This window comes from Hevea brasiliensis, chromosome 7, assembly GCF_030052815.1.
Source record: "Hevea brasiliensis isolate MT/VB/25A 57/8 chromosome 7, ASM3005281v1, whole genome shotgun sequence".
Lineage (NCBI taxonomy): Eukaryota > Viridiplantae > Streptophyta > Magnoliopsida > Malpighiales > Euphorbiaceae > Hevea > Hevea brasiliensis.
Window position 1 is genome coordinate 91,970,397 of NC_079499.1, and position 20,271 is coordinate 91,990,667.

Genomic DNA, 20,271 nt, shown 5'->3' on the forward strand with positions numbered 1-20,271 from the left:
AAGTAAAAGAACTCGTCGGAGACTTGAGAGAATAAGAGGTGAGAATGAGAGCAGAAGTGAAAATGAGACCCCCCCCCCCCCCTCTCCTATATATAGCCTTGAGCATTTAATGCTTGTAAGACCTGAGGTGACAAAACATTTAATGCTTTCCTGATATTTAATGCATGATGAGAGAGACTGGACAATGGTAGATTAGAGATCGGTTGAAGGGGCTAGGAGTGACCACAGGTCGGATAGAAAAGAGGTTGGACTACAAAGGGATAGCAAAGAGATCGGCTAAAGAGTTTCAAATGGCCAAAGGTTAATAGAGATCGAATTAAGTGGCCGAAAAGGGAAACAAGATCAGATAATAAGAGATTAGGCTAAAGGAGTTGATAAAGAAATCGAAAAGGTCAGAAAATGGCAAAAATGGTTGGGAAAACTAGATCATTAGAAATCACTTAAATCATGGCCCTCGGTTTGTAAGATCAAATTTCTCACCATCAGATCTGAGTTAGTTAAAGCATTTGGGGTATAATTCAATCTCTACCATTAATTTCATTTGTAAGGATGAATCCCGACCATCAGATTCAAGGCAGTTAAAGCATTATGGTATGCCCAAATATGCACCATTAACCTCATCTTTAAGGACAGATCTCAGGCCATTAGATTAAAGTGAGGCAGATAAATTTGGTACCTTTTAATCCCAACTCTTAATCTGATTTGTAATGCATAATTCTCAAGTGTAGGATTAAAAAGAAATGATAAGGGAGTTCGGAGCTAAATCTCCACCCTCAATTTTGATCCCTTTAATTCTTGGCTTTTGGATTTTGTCCTTCTAAATCAAGACCCTTTATCTTTTCCCTCTTGAATCCTGACCCTTCATTTCAAGACCCTTGTTCCCTATAAATACCTGGAATTTTCACTGTTGAAAGGGTCAATAATCCTTTTCTTTAAAAGAGCTGATAGAATAGTTAGAGGAGGCTTTAGAAACGTCAGTTTTCTAAAGAATCTTTATTGTAATCTGATTAGCTCACCCTCCCAAAAGTCTCACTCACCCGTCATTTTCTTGAAGTGCCTCAACTATGTCCTCAAACATCATTTGTTATTCCCATTATTACTAAAGTTCACTCACAAGTAAAACTTCTGATATCTGCATGTTTCTTTCAAGGTGGCTAGCTAGGTTTCATTTAGATATTACGTAAGTTAGAATCCAAGCTCTCTAAATATTAGTTTAGGCTGAACTCTTAAAGATGTAGAATCAAGATTATTCCTTGCTTTTTTCATAGATATTGCTTGTGATTTTCATCATTTTATTATCTTTTCTATGTCGGACGTGTCTTTTTTCATTGTATTACTTTCGTAGTATAAGAATAATGTTTGGAGTTTGGATAATAATAAGTTGCATTAAGAGTTCGGCTACAATAATGAAAGTAAAAAGAGTTTGGCAATAATGATAAGAGATCGAAAATAATAAAATGAGGTCGAAATGAGTTCGGATATTGCAAGAGGTCAGAAATAGGGCACACAACACGTATTTGCACTCTTACATAATAGGGAGTTAGGGAATAGTGCATTCTTTTTGTTTGTTTTAGTTCAGGAAATAACATTAGTTCAGAAAATACTGCTTTAAGTTCTATTTTATTTTGAATACTTTTCTTGCTTTATCAAAATGTCACTTTGAAGGTCGGCAAATCTTTTTATCAACCAAAATCTCTTCGTAAAATATGGAAGATCAGGAAAGAATCCTTTCCTTGAATTCTTCGGTGTTTATTTATTTCTACAAAAAAATTTTACAAACTTCTTCTTTTTACAAAATTTACCAAATACATTTCAATGTTCAGTTCACGGGAGGGTCCTTTTAAGAGCCTTAAATTTTTTACAAAATCTTTTACTGGGACCCAATGGAGAGTCCTTCTTGGAGTCCTCGCACTTATAACACAAGGGAGAGTCCTTCCTTGGGGTGCCTCCTATGTTATTAGGGAAGAGTCCTTCCCTCTGCTCGGCTCAACTAAATAAAATACCAAAGTTATGAAAATATTGAATAGTTTAAGATGAAATGATACGGATAAAGGTTTGCGATTGATTATGCCGATGATGGGACTTTTCTTCATTAACTAAGAGTCCCCATGAATGAAGAAAACTCTATAGGTTTTAATTAACACATTCCATTTGAATTAGAGTCCTAATTAAAAAGAATGAAAATCTATACCCATATTGGTTCAGGTATAAAAATTCACTACACACACACCACACCCTTAATTATTTGGATGCCAATAATGAGTGAGCCAAGAGTCCTCTTCACTCATTGTGAATCTCTAGGGACCAAATAATACCTCTTCGAAATTAGAGTCCTAATTTTGGGGAGGGAGGAATTTAATAAAATACATTTGTATATAATGAAGTAAACAAATACAATCTCAACTCACTTTAGGGCCGTCCCATTTACTTATGTTCTTAGGACACCCAAAATAGTGAAATATAAAGCGTTCCTATAATAAACATTAGGAACCAACAACATAATTTTAACCCCAAAATTATCAACTTTAAGTTTTAAAGAGCACATCATTAAATCCACTTACCTTTTTTGAAGGACGATATGGGGTGCCTAATACCTTTCCTACATGTGTACGCACCCTGAACTTAGAATATCTTCCTTAAAAGTGGTTAAAACTTTTCCAAAAACAAAAACAGTTTTCTTTAATTTTTCTTAAAATTAAAGTGGCGACTCCTCATTCTCCACTTCGATAAGAATCATCTAGCGACCGCAAAACCCTTGCGACAGTAATGACTTAGAATTTGTGCAGCCATATATTTTGTTGTGTTTATTTAAAAAGCATCATGAAAGATTTGGAAACTTTGTTAATGTCAAAAAGACTTGATCTTGTTTCCTTAACCATCACTATGTAGGAACAATTATCCTATAGGTACCTAGGTTAATTTAAGTTTGAGTATGTGAAATTCTTTCAACTAAATCATGCAAGAGAACTTTAAAACATTGGCTAGAATGTAAGTTTGGGGGGTGAAATATAGTGCAATTACTTGTAGTCTTCTGAAATAGGCTTATGGAGTAGTTAGTCAAATGACCAAGCATTTTATTACTCATGTTTTAATATAAAATTAGAATGCTTTCTTGGTGTGCTTGATCACAAAGCATTAGATGTATTTGCCCTCTTTATTCCTGTTTTCTTATCCTACTATTATCACATATCACATTTATTGTTGGGCCTTATTATTTTTTTGTTCCCTTCTGCTGATTATAAGGTTGTGCCCCTAATCAATTCTCAATATATTCCACTATTATCCATTTAAAATTTCTTTGCGCTTACTTTTCTTTGTTGCTTGTCAAATGTAGAAGCATTTTTTCAGTTATTTTCATAAACATCTGCTAGAGGGACTAGCTAAAATAATGTTGTGTAGTATTTTTTTTTTTTTTTTTTTTTTTTTTACTTTTGCACTTTTATATTGGCTTCTAAGATCATATCCATGGAATCCTTGTTAGACATGAGCTAAGATTTCTAGTGCTGAGCTTTATAAATTCATTGTTCATATGTGTTTGGAATGTTTCATGTTGTATGCATGATGTTGCTAGATAAGGTGAGCTTTTGGTGTCTACTAAAGAGTAATCATGGTGTCTACTTTTTTTTGTTCTACTCTGTTTTAGAGCTTCAAAACAAAGGATAGAGAGAGAAAGGAAACCATGGGATATAAATTACAATGCATGCATGATTACAAACATGAAATTTTACAAAATGACAATAAATTTATAGCAAACTCTTCAATTTAGTTTACTTTGTATCACATGAACAAAACTTAGTGGGCTAAGATGAGATGGATTAGGGAATATTATATTTGGAATCTATTTATGTGAATTAAATGCCACCAATCCTTACTTTGAACCATTACCAAAAATATGAGATGCGATGCATGTTTTCTCAAACAAGTTGGAAGAAAGAAAATCTAAAAGCAGCTGAGGAATATTTAATTCTAAAAGTCATTCTTAATGTGAGCATTTAGATTCATCTTGTGCATTTATGTGTGTTATATAGCCAGCAATGCATTGCTCTTACCAGCAAGTCCAATTTGAGAATTAAGGATGAGCTGCACCTGTTGTGCTCATAAATGCACACTTTGTAGCTAAAATTCAATGAGCATGTATAAAATTTTATTTCAAATACAATAACAGGTGTTTAGTTAATCCTATCAGTCCACTAGCTATTTGCCTTGGAAAAGTTTGTTTATACTATCATAATTTTAATTTCTTGTAACTAATTTCCTTTCATTCTTTGAAACATAACACAAGTTTTTGCTTGACTTATCACTATATTTTGTAGGTTGTGGAAGATTTGTGTTTTGTGTATGATTATACTCATTATTTGTAAATGCATTCATTTGATTTCTTTCATCTTTTATGTTTTCAACATCCTAGTTTTCTATAGTGCTCTTACTATATTAGGTTCCACCTTCCACCAACCGTAAATCTTTGATCCTAAAAGTCATTTGTCTATTTTTCTGAGTTTGTACTATAGGTGAATATACACATTTGGAAACTCCAAACTATAAAGAAAAAAGATGGAGGTTTTGGCCAAATGAATGTTGTTTTTATGCAGCTGAGGTGCCAAGTAAGCAAAGAAACTCCTCTTCACTTGCTCCTTTACGCATTTATATCACCTTCCTATTGACTATGCAATTTTATACTTATGTGATATATTTTTTTCAAGTTGAGGAGTGTGATGGGTCACAAAAATAGTTCAACTGTCTAATAAGCAAAAATGCAATAGTATAGGTGTTTGAGGATGTATTAGGCCAATTATCTTTTATCCATTTTAAAATGTAAAAAAAAAATAGTGGATCTCATGTTGGAAATATACAAAAAGATTATGAAAGGAGGAGACCAAATGTGAAGATGGTAACTCCAAAAGCTAAAGTGGACCTTTACCCTTATTTCCCTTATTTAGATTAAGTGCAACATAGTCTATTAATAGAATATATTTAATTTTCATTATTAACATATTTAGAAAGATGGTACAGTATAAAATAATTTAATAACTTTCTCTTATTTGGTTAAATAATATAATATGGTAAAATAAATATAAAGATTACTAAAATACCTTTACTATTGTTTTAAATATATGAATGATTTAAAAATATTTATTTAAATAAAATCTTAATATATAAATAATGTTATTTATAATAATAACTAAAGATATATTTTATTTTTTTAATAAATTACTAAATATATCTTATAAATATATAATATTAAAACTATATAATCAGAATTTTATATATTGTGTAGAAATAAAATGAAAAAATAAAAATTCTAAATTATATCAGAAGCAATAATACCATTATTTTATAACCCAAATCAGATTTAAAAAAAAAATATATTTATAATTATTTATAAACATATAAAATAACAATAGCATATAATATAAAATCATCCAAATCACATAATGTTAAATGGCAAGCCATTAATAATTTAGAGGCCCAAGTCCTCATATACGCATCTTTAAAACAAAGAAAGCCCAATCAAACATCCAATACCTATAAACCCCAAAACCCAAACTCAAAAACCCTTTTTAACAATTAGCAACCATTCCACGCTCCTAGAGACGCCATGGCCATATGGTGGCGCGGTCTCAGAACGGCGGTTCAGTCTACATCACCACCAGCGCAACGACCACAGTCATTATACTCGCTGTCTTCTCTTTACCATACGATCCAAGCCATCCCTCGCGAGTACACGGGGAGCCGAGTCTCGGCTCGTGATAGAGCTCAAGGTAGAATTCCAGCAGTGGTTTTCTCCCAGAACCTGTTCGATAAAAATCCCAGCTCATCATCAATCTCAAGAAAGCAGCTGTTGACCACTGAGAGGAAGCAGATTCACTCTATTCTCAAGTCCGTAGAACTTCCCTTCTTTTGCTCCACCACCTTCCAGCTCCAGATCCGCCCCGGGTCCGGGTCATCGGTCCTCCTTGATTCCAGAAGAGTTCTACCCATCAAGGCAAGGCTGTAACTTTACCTCCAATTTTGGATTAGTTTAAAATTAGTGCTTCCTATAATTGTGAAATGGGTTTGTGATATAGATACATAGGGATGAAGAGACCGGAAGTATACTGAATTTGGTGTTTGTTTGGGCCGAGGAGGGAACGGAGTTGAAAGTTGATGTCCCAGTTATTTTCAAAGGAGAAGAGGATTGTCCTGGTATCAAGAAGGGTACTTTTATCTTTGCTCTTTTCTTTCCATTTTTCTAGTTAAGGTGTTGTTTTTGGTGAGGTTTTGTTGGTTTTTTGAGATTATGAGATGAAGTGGACGCTTTAATGTTGTTTTATTCAATGATTTCAACTATCTTTAACTTCCGTGGTTCTTTATTTGGGATTTAGAAAGTGTTGTTAATACTATTCCAATCCAGATTGCCAATGTTGCCAATGTGATATAGAATAAGCTTCTCAGTTCCTACTATTTTTATAATGAAAGTTTCTAAGGTGATGTGTGAGTTCTGGAAGTTACTTGCTAAGCCTTTCTGAAAAATTATGATATTAAATGGCCAAATGGCATGGTTCAAGGTATAGCTTCCTTTGGACTGACTTTATTGGAGTGTCTTTTGGATTGAATTTCAATAAATCTAACATGGTCGTCATGCTTTTCCATGCTTTACGTGTGCAACATTAGTTTACGTGCGTAACATTAGTTTTGTGTACACCATTGAGTCTGTCACCTTCTGCAAAAAATCCAGAATTGATTATTATGTATATTGATATTTTTCTTCTAGTTTATGAAAGAAAGTTTCTCGAGAATGATTAAATGCCATCATTGATATTGCTTTTATCACATAGACATGCAAAAAATGAGATTTGAGAAAAAAAAAGAAAAGAAAAAAAAAAAACGGTGGGATAAGTTTGTTAATTGATTTGAAGCTATCTACTTAGACTTTAGGACAAGATTGTGCTTAAGCTGTCTACCTTGGTTTTAGGACAAGATGGTGCTTAAGCTATCTACTCTGGTTTTAGGACAAGATGGTGCTGCCTTTTTCCATTGGAATAGGAGATTTAGCTTGCTGAAATTGTCTGGCATGAAGCAAATTAGAGTTGTACAGATATTTTGGTGGAGTAATTGGTGGGGACATGGACATAGTTTTAAATCACAGTCACGGCTGCTTTTGGGTCATAGTCAAGAGTAACAGAAATAGGCCTATAATGACTCTAATATAATGGTAATGGCCTGAGCTACGCAATTTTTTTTTAAAAGACTTTGCAAAGTTCATAAAATAAGTGGATATTGGTAGATACAAGTAAAACTAATATGTACAACTATATAATAAGTATACATACATCAAATTAGATGTTACTAATAATGTATTTTAGAAAAATTAATTCTGAAAATAATTCAAATTAGGAAAAGTCACATAAACCTATAAATTGAGTGAATCAATGCTCTAATATTAAACAAAACTTTCTTCAACAAATATGCAAAATAATAATAATAATAATAATAATAATAATAATAATAATAATAATAATAATAATAATAATAATAATAATAATAATACTTAACTTTTGCAAGAAGTAGTTGTAGAGAATAGAAATATTTGATGATCTTACCTTAAAAAAGAATAAAGGGGAGTTCTGTAGAAAGAAGAGGAAGTTTAGGTGAAATTTTGAGAGAATGAAAAAAACTAAAAAAAACATTGCGTGCATATGTTTTTTTATCAACTGAATTATTGAGGTAACGGCCATTATCGTTACTTAATGGTAAATATCGGCTGTTACCGTTATGTAATGGTGGTAACGGCCGTTACTAATGCAACTCAGTATCTACCTTTAAACAACAGGGTAAACGATAACGGCCTCTTGAACAGCCATTACGTCCGTTATTTAGAAGCATGGACATGTAGGAAACATATTGGATTTTTAGGGTTTGTATCAATGCATTGGTAGCTTGAATTTAGTTTGTGTGCTGGTTTGGTCCTTATTATGTGAACAAATGACATGACCAACAATTGGTGGCCTTTCAGTGCAGAAGGAAGCAATGGAGGAAATGATTCAATGCAATCCACACCTAACATTACAAATTATTCAATTCAAAATTTTCATGATAAATTCTTGAGAATGTGTTGTGATTACATTAATGTTTATATCTATTTTTGGGCTCTTAGTAGCCCATCAGAACTAGGATTATTAGCATAGACACTATTAAAATAGGACTCTTTGACATAAAATCAGGCAAGGGACATAATATTCTTCTTGTGCCATTTTCTTCATGCTTGTGCATGTGGTGAGAGACATGAATATTCCCTGCCCCTCTGTGTTTTTTTTCATGGACTGATATCTTATCTCAGTTTCCTCTTTCCTTAATAGCTTTCCTTGTGTTTTCTATTGATATGCAACAAATATGCTCTGAAGGATATGAGCATTGTGGATTTCATAGAAAAATTAACTTCACCAGATTATATATTATCTATTGCCCTTTTCATTTTTCTTTCAGATTGATGTTTTTGGCCAAGAAGTGATGACATTTTGAGTTAGTGACTCATATTTTCGAGAAAATATTGCACCCTAAAAGTGGTCAAAATAGAAATGCTAGAGTTATTGTTCAATTTTATCATCCTTGGTTTCACAGATTGGTTCTATTGATGTATATAATGTTTTTTGAGTTAACTTTGAAGGACTTAGTTCAAACCTCAATTGAGATTTATGTGCTAAAATCATCATAACAGTACATGCTAGAGTTGCTATAGGTTTTTTCCTCATCAGAAGCTCAATTTACATTTTCATTTGTCAAATATATTTCTCATTGCCCTTTTCATGCCAAAACAGGGGGCCATTTCAAGAGGATAAGAAATTCTCTGAAATTTCTTTGTCCAGCTGAACACATTCCCACAAAAATTGAGGTGGACGTGAGCAATATAGATATTGGAGGGAGGGTCTTAATGCGTGATATTGAGTTTCATCCTTCATTGAAGCTTCTGAGTAAGATTGAGGAATTGCCTATTTGTAAGATTGTGGCAACAAAATTGGAAAACCCAGAACCGGTGCAAGTATAGCCACCAGTATGCATGTGACAACCTTTGCAGATTTAGTTTGTCTCGAAAGGTGAAGTGCTAAAAGGATAAATCCGTTACTTTTGCTAGGTTATGGCCTGATCTGATGTTTTGGGATTACCTAAATCGGTCAAGGACATTAATCTTTAGAGAATAATTTGACATGCATGAACATCATTAACAAGTTGGAACTATGCTTTGAGCCTCTCTTTGTCAGACAGTTTTAAGACAAGAAAATTGGACACTGAAATGATCCATGTAGTTAATGTAACATAAGAAATTGAGATGTCTGTTTACTTTATGTGTCCATTGAATACATATGAAAATTCAATTCCTATCTTTTTCTTTGATATTTCTGCTTTAATTTCTGGATAGTTTCGAGTTTACTTCCATTTATCATTCCTTTGCTTGGCAGTCGTGGTCTGATGGCTTTGCCATTCGCTTGACCACGTAAACTTCCTTAAAGAAAATGGCTGAAGTCTAACTTTAATTGGGCATGGATGATGAGAATCAATCCAAGTTGTACAGTTAGAGTTCATGGTCAATCCTGTGGGTCTTCATCGATCAGCATACAACAAACCGATTTAAATGAAATTGAGTTTGGACTTTGAAGCTGCCTCCTGCTGCTGCTGCTCCTTTCCAATTATATATTTTTGTTACCCTACCAAGTGAGATATTATATATTATTTAAATTTATTTTAATAGAATTCCATTAAATTAAGTATTTAAAAATATTCTACTAATTTTCATCCCATTTGGAATAATTCTTATGGTAGAAATGAATTTGTAAGAAAATTCATTTTAATTACATTAAAAGAATTTTATTTTCAACTTTCCAAACGCGTAGTTAAGCCATAAAATTGGTTAAAATAGGTGAGAAAGGCCGCCCTTCACCTACCTCACTCTATAGTTGACCTCATGGGTTTTCCAAAGGAGATCTGATTGGTCCTCTCTACAACAGAATCACAATGCTTATGCATGCATCACATCTATCCCTTGCCTGTTTTTAAGTTCTCATTTATTCAAATTTAAGGAATTTGTAATATCTACTCATTTTGTATGAATTATTAAAATTTTATTACTTAATATTTTTATTTATCAATTCAATTAAACAATGAATCTAAATATAATATTTAAAATCTAATAAATTTTAAATTGTTAAATCGAGAAATATTTAAATAATGTGGAAACGTTTCATGGAAATTCATGAGCATGTGTCCCATGCCTAGCCTATTTGGTTTATTGTTGTTTCCTTGGATAGTTGACCATTGACGTTGCTTGGATTAAAGCATTTCATTATTCATAGCAGCAGCTGGCAAAAATGACAGATCTTCACAGATGTGATTATTTGAGAGTGACATTAATTGGGTCTACAACCAGGATTGGCCTTCCCAGTTTTATAAATCGAATTTATAAGTTAATAAAAAATTAGTTAAAAAGTATAATTTTTATTTTTATATTTATAAATTAATTTAATTAAATATATAAAACTTTATTATAAATTTTATTTAAATTATTTTTAATTATTTTAATAATAAATATATTTATAAATTATTTTTTTAAATAATTATCAATTACTTATAAACACTTTAATTAAATATGTGACTGTTTAAAATTTTAAATATTTTTATATTTAAATTAAATATTTATAAATTAATTTTTATAAATTAAATTAAATACTCTTTATCTAATTAATTACTATTATTATAATACAAATCAAACTGCCTTCAAGTCTTTCCCCTGGGTCTATTGATCGTACGTTGTTTGTAGCCTAGACCAAGTCAATTTTGAAAATGAGATCACTGAAATTAATTAAATGCACAATATAAGTTGATGTTCCTAACATAATTTTAGATAAATATAGTTTAATTTTCAATTTTTCTATCATTTAAATAGTTATTTAATAATTTAGTGTATGTTTTGTTAGAATTTTCTAGAATCAGAAATTAATATTTAATCTCTCTGATAATACAATAATCTCTAATAAAAGTGATTATTTGTTTGAGCGATTAGAAATTAATTTTTTATTTTTAGGTTTTTAATTAAATGCTAATTTAAATGTTTAGATAATATAATTTTTAAATTAGTTTTTCCAAAATAAACTAATAATTTTTTTAAATTATAAGTATATTATTTAATAAAAAAATTTCGATAATCAATTTTTAAGCCTTTAATAATTAATCATTGATTGTCAAATTAACCACGATCATTAATCATAATGGAAACGATCAATCTAAATTTAAAAGATTAAATTGTTATATATTAAAATTATAAAATAAAATTATTATAAAAAAATAAAATGCTGTATATTAAATTATTATAATTTTCAACTCAGTTAATATTGAATTTGAAAAAGATTGAGTATCCGTTAACAGAAATAAAACTCAATAAATAATTTGTTTCTCATAAAATCAAAGAATTAAACTCTATCAATGATTAAATTATAAATTATGCTATTTTTTTTTCTTTCCCATATAAATAATGTGTGTATAGGAGAAATACATATAACAGTGTATCTTGATTAGTGGTGGCAATTTTGAACACGACCCGCGAATACGATACGAAAATATAGGATTTGAGTTAAGTTTATTCATATTCGTGTTGAATTTGTGCGACCTATTTATGATACGATTATAATCGTGTCGTGTCATAGGTTAATCCGCTAACCCGACTTGACACGTTTATGACATGATTTAATATTTGTGTCACGTTTATTTCGTGTTAAATGGGTCGTATCATACTGAATACACTTAATATAATTTAATATTAATTATGTCATATCGTGTAACTCATATAATAAAATTATCGTGTTCGTGTTTAAATTTTTTACACGATTTATTAATCGTGTCGTGTTCGTATCGATCTTAATCTTATTCGTGTAGCGTGTTGACACGATACGAACACGACCCATCAACCCGAATTGTCACCCCTAAATCTTGATGGAGTGTATGTAGATTTTTTAAAGTAAAGTAAGAAGAAATATCAAAATTCCCGATCCAGTGATTTCGTGGATTGAAAAAGCGAAAATTTTCAAAATTTTAAAATTTTTAAAATCTTCACTTTTCTTACTTCTTTAAAAAAAAAAAAAAAAAGAAATTCCTCCTAAATAAGTACATTTTCAAAAACTTCCTCTCAAGCAACGGTAAGAGACCAAATCAACAAAATGACTTAGAAACTTGCCTAAGCTAGTGTGACTGTATTGTATTGTTCTCAAAGTCCAATACGAAAGGTATAATTGGATGTATAAGGAATGTTCTTGGATGATTCCTTTTGGGATTGCACATCAAAATGGAAGCATACTATGCCCCATCAAGTATCGAATAAAAATCTATTTCTTTCCACTAATGTCACTATTACAATCATAACTTTGACCACTTTGCAAGAAGAAGCATTTGGAATTTGTTTCTTCCAATCTCTCTTTCTAAAAGGCTTTCTATCCAAATGAAGGAAAGGCTCATAAAATTAATGTTGAAAATTAGGTGCGGTCCAAACACAAATTCCTTAGGTCAGTGCATCGAAATTCGTGCTTCATTTTATATAATTTCTTACTTATCCAATCCTTACTCATAGTTTTATATGATATTTTTAAAATCAAATTAATTTAACTGATTTTAATAAATTAATAAAAAAAGAAAGAATTAAAAAGGTGAGGTTTAAGATAACTCCCATGAAAGTTTTATTAAAGTATTTATAAGTTTTGAATATTGAAATAGATTTGATATTTAATAGGATTGAATAATAAAAAATAATTCATATACTTATTTTGAGTTTACATTAAGATTTTTAGTTGTTTTTTTATTGAATTAATATATTTAATTAAATAGTAATTATTTTTTAATTTTAAAGTTATTTTTTTAATAATTTTAAAATATAAAAATAAATTAAATTAAACAAAATAAAGTATTAATTTAATTTTCAATTAATTTAATCAAGTCAACTATCTATTTATATTCTTTATGCATAATTTTTTAAGCACTACTAGTTGCTATGTGCCTTCCTACAAGTTGTGAATGTTCTAATTCTAGAAGAGTAAAATGACATTAGCACTCCTCAAACTACAATATTTTCAAAACCAAGTCATTTTTATGGGTTAAATGAAAATTATTTAGGGTTTAAGCTAGTCATCCTTTTATTATAAGGCTATTGTACAATTTAATTTCTAAAATATGATCACAATTCTAAATTGGCTTTGGACTTATTCGCTTTGCTAATTAAATGGCACAACGAGTCTTTATAATTCAATAAATCTAATTAGTCAACAAAAATGAGCCAATTGATTGGGTATGAAGAAATTGGCTTAATTGTATAGACCTTATAATCTTTAATTAGTAATTTTAAAATGAAACAATAATTAAAGTTTTTAATTAATAAATTTTTCATTATGCAATCTAAAGGAGTTAGAAATTGTTTTAAATAAACGTTTATAAATTAAAATGTCATTCCATTTTTTAAAAACATAATTAAATTAACATATATAATATGAGAGTTTCTATAGTTTCTTTATTTTTTATAAAGTAAATTTTACTTTGTTAATCACTCTATTAGATGAATTGTTAAAATTTAATTTTAATGGCAAAATGTTGAGAGTACAAATAAAGTGAATTAAAATTAAAATAACCATAGAATACATTTATATTATTTTTTGAAATAAAAGAAAAATTTTAAATATATATTTTTATTGTCCTACTTTAGTTTGAAATAATATATTTGTGCTATATATAAGATTTAGACAAATATAGCGCTGACGTGACATGACATCAATGCCAAGTCAAGGATAAGTCAGTGCCACGTCAGGATTATTATTATTATTATTATTATTATTATTATTATTATTATTATTATTATTATTATTATTATTATTTAGGCTAAAAAGTACGTGTCCCTTAAGTGCCAAATGCTAAAAATACATACCCTTTAAATGCTTGATAGTTGCTTAAAATGTTATATCTTTATCACAGATACTTAGTCTTTTGAGTTTATTTCTGGTTCAAATAGCTTGTTAATGCTTATTTTTATGTTATTAGATGTTTATAAGAGCATATAAGAGCTTATGAAGTATAAAGAGGTGAATTGGGTAAACAAGAAAGCAAAATACACATCAAACATTATAAGTTAAAAAGAGCTGCGATTTTAATGAGGATTTAGCCAATGATAAAATGGGTTTAGAAGTATCTTATTCATGATATTTGGAGGCCAATGGTGAAAAACAAATAGATTCGAATACCAATCCATGTTGAGCTTTTTTGGACAGCTTTAATGGAGTTTGTATGTGATTCACTATTTTAAGTGTGAATGCTTGTGGACTTAGATAGACCTTCATTGATATATTTTGAGGTGATATGTAAAAATTGAGAGCAATTAGGCCAGATTACAATGAGAGTCACATGTTGAGTGTATTTGGACTCTTTATGGCTAATTATGTAGGACCAGGACTTAAGGTCTTAATTGTTGAGTTTAATTATTTTATTTAAGGCTCAAAATAAATAAAATAGATGTGTGTGGGTCCCCAAGGTTGTGCAAGTAATAGATCTATACGAGAAGAGTTGTTTTTGACTAATTTTCCTACTTTAATTAGGATTTTTGAGAGAGTTTAAAGTCAAAATGTAACTAAGATCTCCAAATCAGATATGGAGTCTTAATTAACCTATTTTTCTCCATAAAAAGGGCCCAAAATATAGATATGAAGCTTTTCAATTCTCTTATACTCATAGTGGCTAGATTCTCTCTTTGAGTATTCAAAGGTTTCAACTGCTTGATCTAGTTGCTGGTGTGATTTCTTCTTCTTCCTTTTGCCTTGTGGAGTGCTTCTACATCTTTTGGAGTGTGTAACATTATCATCAACATCAGATCTAAGTTGTTCAAATTACTTCTAAAATTGGAAACATGCTTTTCTCTATTCTTTTGTTAATTTGTTTATGTTTAATGTTCTTAGTTATGTGTGAGTAGTTTTGTAATTCAGTAGGGAGATAGTTGAAGCCATGGAATAAGTTACCATGAGACTTTGATTTGAGTTAAATAAAATCCAAATTTGTTCTATATTGAGTATCACTTATCTTTTGGTTTATGTTATGAATGTTAAATGTATAATTAGTTAGGATGGCCAACTAATTAAATGTGCATGAAAACATATTGCCAAGTTAAGATAATTTGAGTATGTAATAGCTTGAATAATCTGACTACAAGTAGCACTTATTGATTTATTTCATTATAAAGATGAGCGTCTAGATCAAAGGACCATGCTGAATGAGTTTGATACCTTGAATTGGGATGTCTTTCTAATGATTAATGCTATCATTAAACTTAATTATAAGCTGCTTTAGTCTTAGATTGAGTGTGATGGTAAGGAATTAATTTTAGAGCACTTTCAGATTAATGTAATATATAAGGAAAGATAAGAAAGTTGTTAACTTTTATAATCAATTTTCTCAATTGAATAAATTTGCATCTTTAGTTAATGATTGATACATGTTACAATGTGCATATACCCTCTCTTCTAAATTTGTTGTAATTGGGATGTGTTGAGTATTCGTAAATGTCATTAGCCTTAGTTTATATTCTAGCATTCTTAGTTCAGCTTCAGTAGTTTAGCGAATACAAATCAAAAGCCCCTTTTTATTTTACTTTGCATATTCAGTTTGATAGATTAGATGTTTATTTTGTCTGTTTTAAGTTTCTTTTGTTTATTTGTGTCTCTAAGATTTATTTTCTTATTTGCATTTACTCATTCCTTGTGAAATCGACCTCTGCTTAACCTATATACAAGTAGTTTGGATAGAGTATTTTTAATTAGTGCATTTATCACACATTAGTGCTAAAGGATGAAATCACATGTTCCTAAAGTGTAAAAAAGAAAAAGAAAGCTCAGACATTGAATGCTAAAAGTTTGAAAGTACATGATATTTAAGTGTATTTTATCATTGATTTACAAATAAGTCCCTATATTTTGACAAATAAATTCTTAAATATTATAATTATTTTAATCCCTTTGCTCCTGTCTCCCCCCTCTCACTCTGTTTTTCTCTACCCAAGTCTTTTGTCCTCTCTCTTCCTATTTAGGTCTCTCTCCCTCTATCCATCTCTTTCGCCTTCTCTCTCTTTCTTTCTCTTCCTATTTCAGTCTCTCTCCATCCCTATCTTCCTTTATCCATCTCTTTCTCCTTTTCTATCTTCCTATTTGGGTCTTTCTTAGCAAAGGAATTAAAAATAATTATAATATTTAAGGACTTATTTATCAAAATATAAGGATTTATTTATAAATAAAAGCATAAAGTATACTTAAGTATCATATGCTTTTAAACTTTTAGTATTCAAGGCTAGAGCTTTCCTTATTTAGCACTTAAGTGACATTTGCTTTAAACCTTTGACACTTAAAGGACATGCTTTTAATTTTTTGCACTTAAGTCGCAAAATAAATAAATAATAATAATAAAATTGCTGACATGGCACTGACTTGTCATTGATGTGGCATTGATGTCATGCCATGTCAGTGCCACATTTGCTATGTCAGTGCATACCTACCACATTAGCAAATATCTAATACCGTTAGTAACTTTGTCCCTTAAGTACTAATGGTATTAATACTACAAGCCTACAAACCAAAGTCAAATAGTCAAATTTATGTATAACGTGGAAGTCAAAGTAAAAAATGCTTCCAATGTGGTAGTCACAAAGTCAAACAATATATAGATCAAAAGGTCTAACGAGCCAAGCAAAACAAGATTGAGCAAAACCTTCATTTGCCCAAAAAGGCAAATAGAAGCCATACTGAACAACAACCATGAAAATTAGTATAGCTTGAATCTCACGGACCGAGTAATAATCACGCTTGTAATCAAGTAAAGAGCAGATTTCATGGAAATAATCTTAGAAATATAGCCAAGATCACTGCCATAAACAAAGCAACGACTATTTGCCTAAAAAGACTGTAAATACCAACCAAATGATCAGAAATAGGTATACATACTCACTTTGCAATTCTTTTCAACTAAATACTCTCTGAACACTCTCTTAATCAAAATCTCTAACTTAAGCATTAGAGTGGCTTATTAGTAGGCCATCCACTTCACTTTTTCTTTTATTACAAGACTACATGGCATTAGGACTAGGATTCGTGGATTTCTAATAGCATCAATGGCGCCGTCTGTGGAAAACTCAGATTACCGACTGAAATACTTATATCTGATTCCTCTTCTTTTCAATACTTTTTTTTTTTTTTTGCTACTTGTAGTCTTTAATTCTTGGTCTTAATTATTTCTGCAATATTTATGTTTTTCTTTCTTAATGGCTGCAGATCTGAGGACCCCAAACAAAAACATCATATCCATTACCCCCACACTAGGAGGAGAGCTGCCTGCGGCATTCATGATCCCAAATGTGGCCACACCTGCCATCCGATTTGATGCATACGTCCCACCACAAAACATCATCATCCCAGGTCAATAAAATCCATTCCAAGGAATGGCACCATACCAAATGTACCTGCGCACCTAGGAGATGGAGGTCCAAATTGCTTTCCTCAAAGGATTGATCCCAAGAACCAGTGCCCCACCAGGGACATCTGCCTCAGAACCAGGAAGGGTCGTATAAGCAAATTCTACCAAAGCTAACGAAACTAGACAGGAAATCTCCCGATCAACAAATAATAACTCGGGAAGAAAAAAATGAACGAGTCATGGTGAGTGAACAAGAGGAACAGTTTGATGACTTGTTGTGACCACAAATAAATTGGGGTTTGGTGAAAGCAGTGTAGAAGTACCAAAATAGGTTGAGAACGAGAACTTCGGCATGGGAGATAAATCTCCACTGTCCGGGCCAATCCTAGCCTAACAGTTCCCATCAAAATTTAAATTACTTGTGCTGGATAAATATAATGGGACAACAGACCTGAGGAGTCACGTGGCGAACTTTCGAACAACAATGATGCTCCAAATGTGAATGACTACCACCTATACCGAGTATTTTCAACAACACTAATAGGGCTAGCACAAAAGTGATACCAACGCCTTAAACTTGTATCTATCCATAACTTCCACCAGCTCGCCACTGAATTTAAGAATAAGTTCATTTCTTTCATCCCTCCTAAAAAGTTGTCCTCTAATCTTTAAAAAATCCAATAATACGAGAGTGAATCATTAAGAGATTATATTACTCATTTCAACACTAAAGTAATACAAATTGAGAACCTGAATCATGAAACGGCGTGTGAGGCTTTAAAAAAAGGGATAAGAATTGTAAAATTCTCAGACTCACTTGTAAAAAATCCAGCAATGGACTATTACCAGTTAATGTAGAGGGCACATAAATACATTAGGTTGGATGATGAATGACAAGCTATCAGGGAAAGGAAGGCCTAGCAAATCAGTGAAAAAAGGCAGAATAAGAAAAATACAATTTGGATTAGGCTTACCGTTTAGACAGAAATGATAAACGAAATAGAATAAGATTCCATAATTATAAATCTCTAAATGAGCCTAGATCCAAAGTGATCATATGGATACAGAAAAATGGTAAACAAGGCAAATGGTAAAAAAAACTTAACCCTGATACTATTTTGCTATTTTGCAATCACCGCAAGTGCACGTATTGCTAACAAGTAATAAAGTGATAAGTAGAGTATCGTTTTCATGAGGAATTTTGTTTAACAAGTACCAATCTACACAAAAATCTTGACTGTCTAGGCTATCGAATACTTAGGGAATGAAGTTTGTTAATTTTAAACACTAAAATGGTAAACTTAAAAAGAAATGATTTATTTAAAGCAATTCTGGAATTAAGATTTCACACTTGAATTTTACTAGGGATGTTATCTTATTTATTTACTGAATTGAGGATCGTTTTCTTTGATGGAAATCAGTCCTAAGTTATCCTAAATCCTTTCTTAAGGCATCTAGGGTGTATTCTAATTAACTCGAACCCTACTTTCGTGGTGATCAAATTAATTAAAATCCTTTAAGACCTTTGACCAATTTTTAGGTTCCACAAAGGTATCAGCCTATGTCTAGGTTAGAATTCCTAGGTTCAAGATCTTGATTTTCTAATATTAATCTTCACCTTTTAGTCATTCAATTAACATCTACAATCATAACTAAGTGGGTACCGACACATAGCATGCATTAAGATCGCAAGAAATTAAATCAAGAAATGAATCTCAAATCCAATAAATAAAACTCAGTGTTTATCCATAATAATAATTACAAGAGCTACTCTCCCAAATCCAGAATAATAAAACTACTCACTCATAGTGAGTTCAGCAAATGTCATGATAAAAAGTAAAAAAAAAAAAACAATAAAAAGAGAGTTATGCAGAAGAAATAAAATAATAAAAATCTGTCTAAGGAGATGAAACGAAGGAACCAAAGAGAGTTTGCATCTTTGATCTTGTGGAGCTTCAGCTGGAAAACTTCTTTTAGCACTAATGTAGAGCCCGACAACAGAAACCTTCAGCAGCAGTCCCGATGACAGTGACCGACCTCGTTTCCTGATGTTTTCTTTTCTATTTATATTGGTTGCTCTAGGGTTAGGTCATTTTGAGTCTAAAAGGCTTTAGGAGTCTCGTTCGAATCAGAAAACAAGAGGGGAATTCGAGTCAGAAAACAGGCTGCAGCATAGTACACGGCTCGTGTGTCACTACACAGGTCCTAAAGTAGGGCTGTGTAACTTGCTGGAAGAGAATCGCGTGGTCTTGTTTTGGTATAGAAAGTTACATGGGTCTGTGCCAACTACACGGGCTTGATTACACGGGCCGTGCACTGTTGTTCCCATAAGGTTCTTCAAGCTTGCGCCCGGCAAAGACTTACACGGGTCCCTGCAGATTACACGGGTCTACTTACACGACCCATGTACTTGTGTTTCTCATCAATTCTCTTAGCTTTCTTCTGGCAGAGAGTTACACCGGTCTGGGGCTTGGTTTACACGACCCGTGTACTTTGTATCAGTAGTAATTCTTTGTCTTTTTACCTCTCCAAGCTTTCCTTTGCACTCCCATCCTTTGAGTCTTCACCCAAACACCTAAAATAAAGCAGAAAATATGGAATTAAGGGTTTGGCAATAGAATTTATGAAAACTAATGAAATCAACTATTATGCATGAAAATACTTGCCTAAATGCTATGATTTAGAATACAAATATGCTTAAAAACATCTATACAATTTAAGTGTATCAGATACTGCAGGTAAAAGAGATAAGGGAAAATTTTATAGGTTTCATGAGGACCATGGACACACGACTGATGAATGCAGACAACTCAAAGATGA

The 20,271-nt window shown here is 31.4% G+C and overlaps 1 protein-coding gene across 1 annotated transcript; it reads left to right on the forward strand.

Annotated features, from left to right (window-relative positions):
• Window positions 1-5,543: 5,543 nt before the first annotated feature.
• Window positions 5,544-9,369, forward strand: LOC110655869 (uncharacterized). The gene is made up of 3 exons (XM_021812345.2): window positions 5,544-5,983; window positions 6,066-6,195; window positions 8,796-9,369. The coding sequence occupies exons 1-3, from the start codon at window positions 5,597-5,599 to the stop codon at window positions 9,020-9,022; spliced, it is 744 nt and encodes a 247-aa protein (XP_021668037.2). The 5' UTR covers window positions 5,544-5,596; the 3' UTR covers window positions 9,023-9,369.
• The last annotated feature ends 10,902 nt before the right edge of the window (window positions 9,370-20,271 follow it).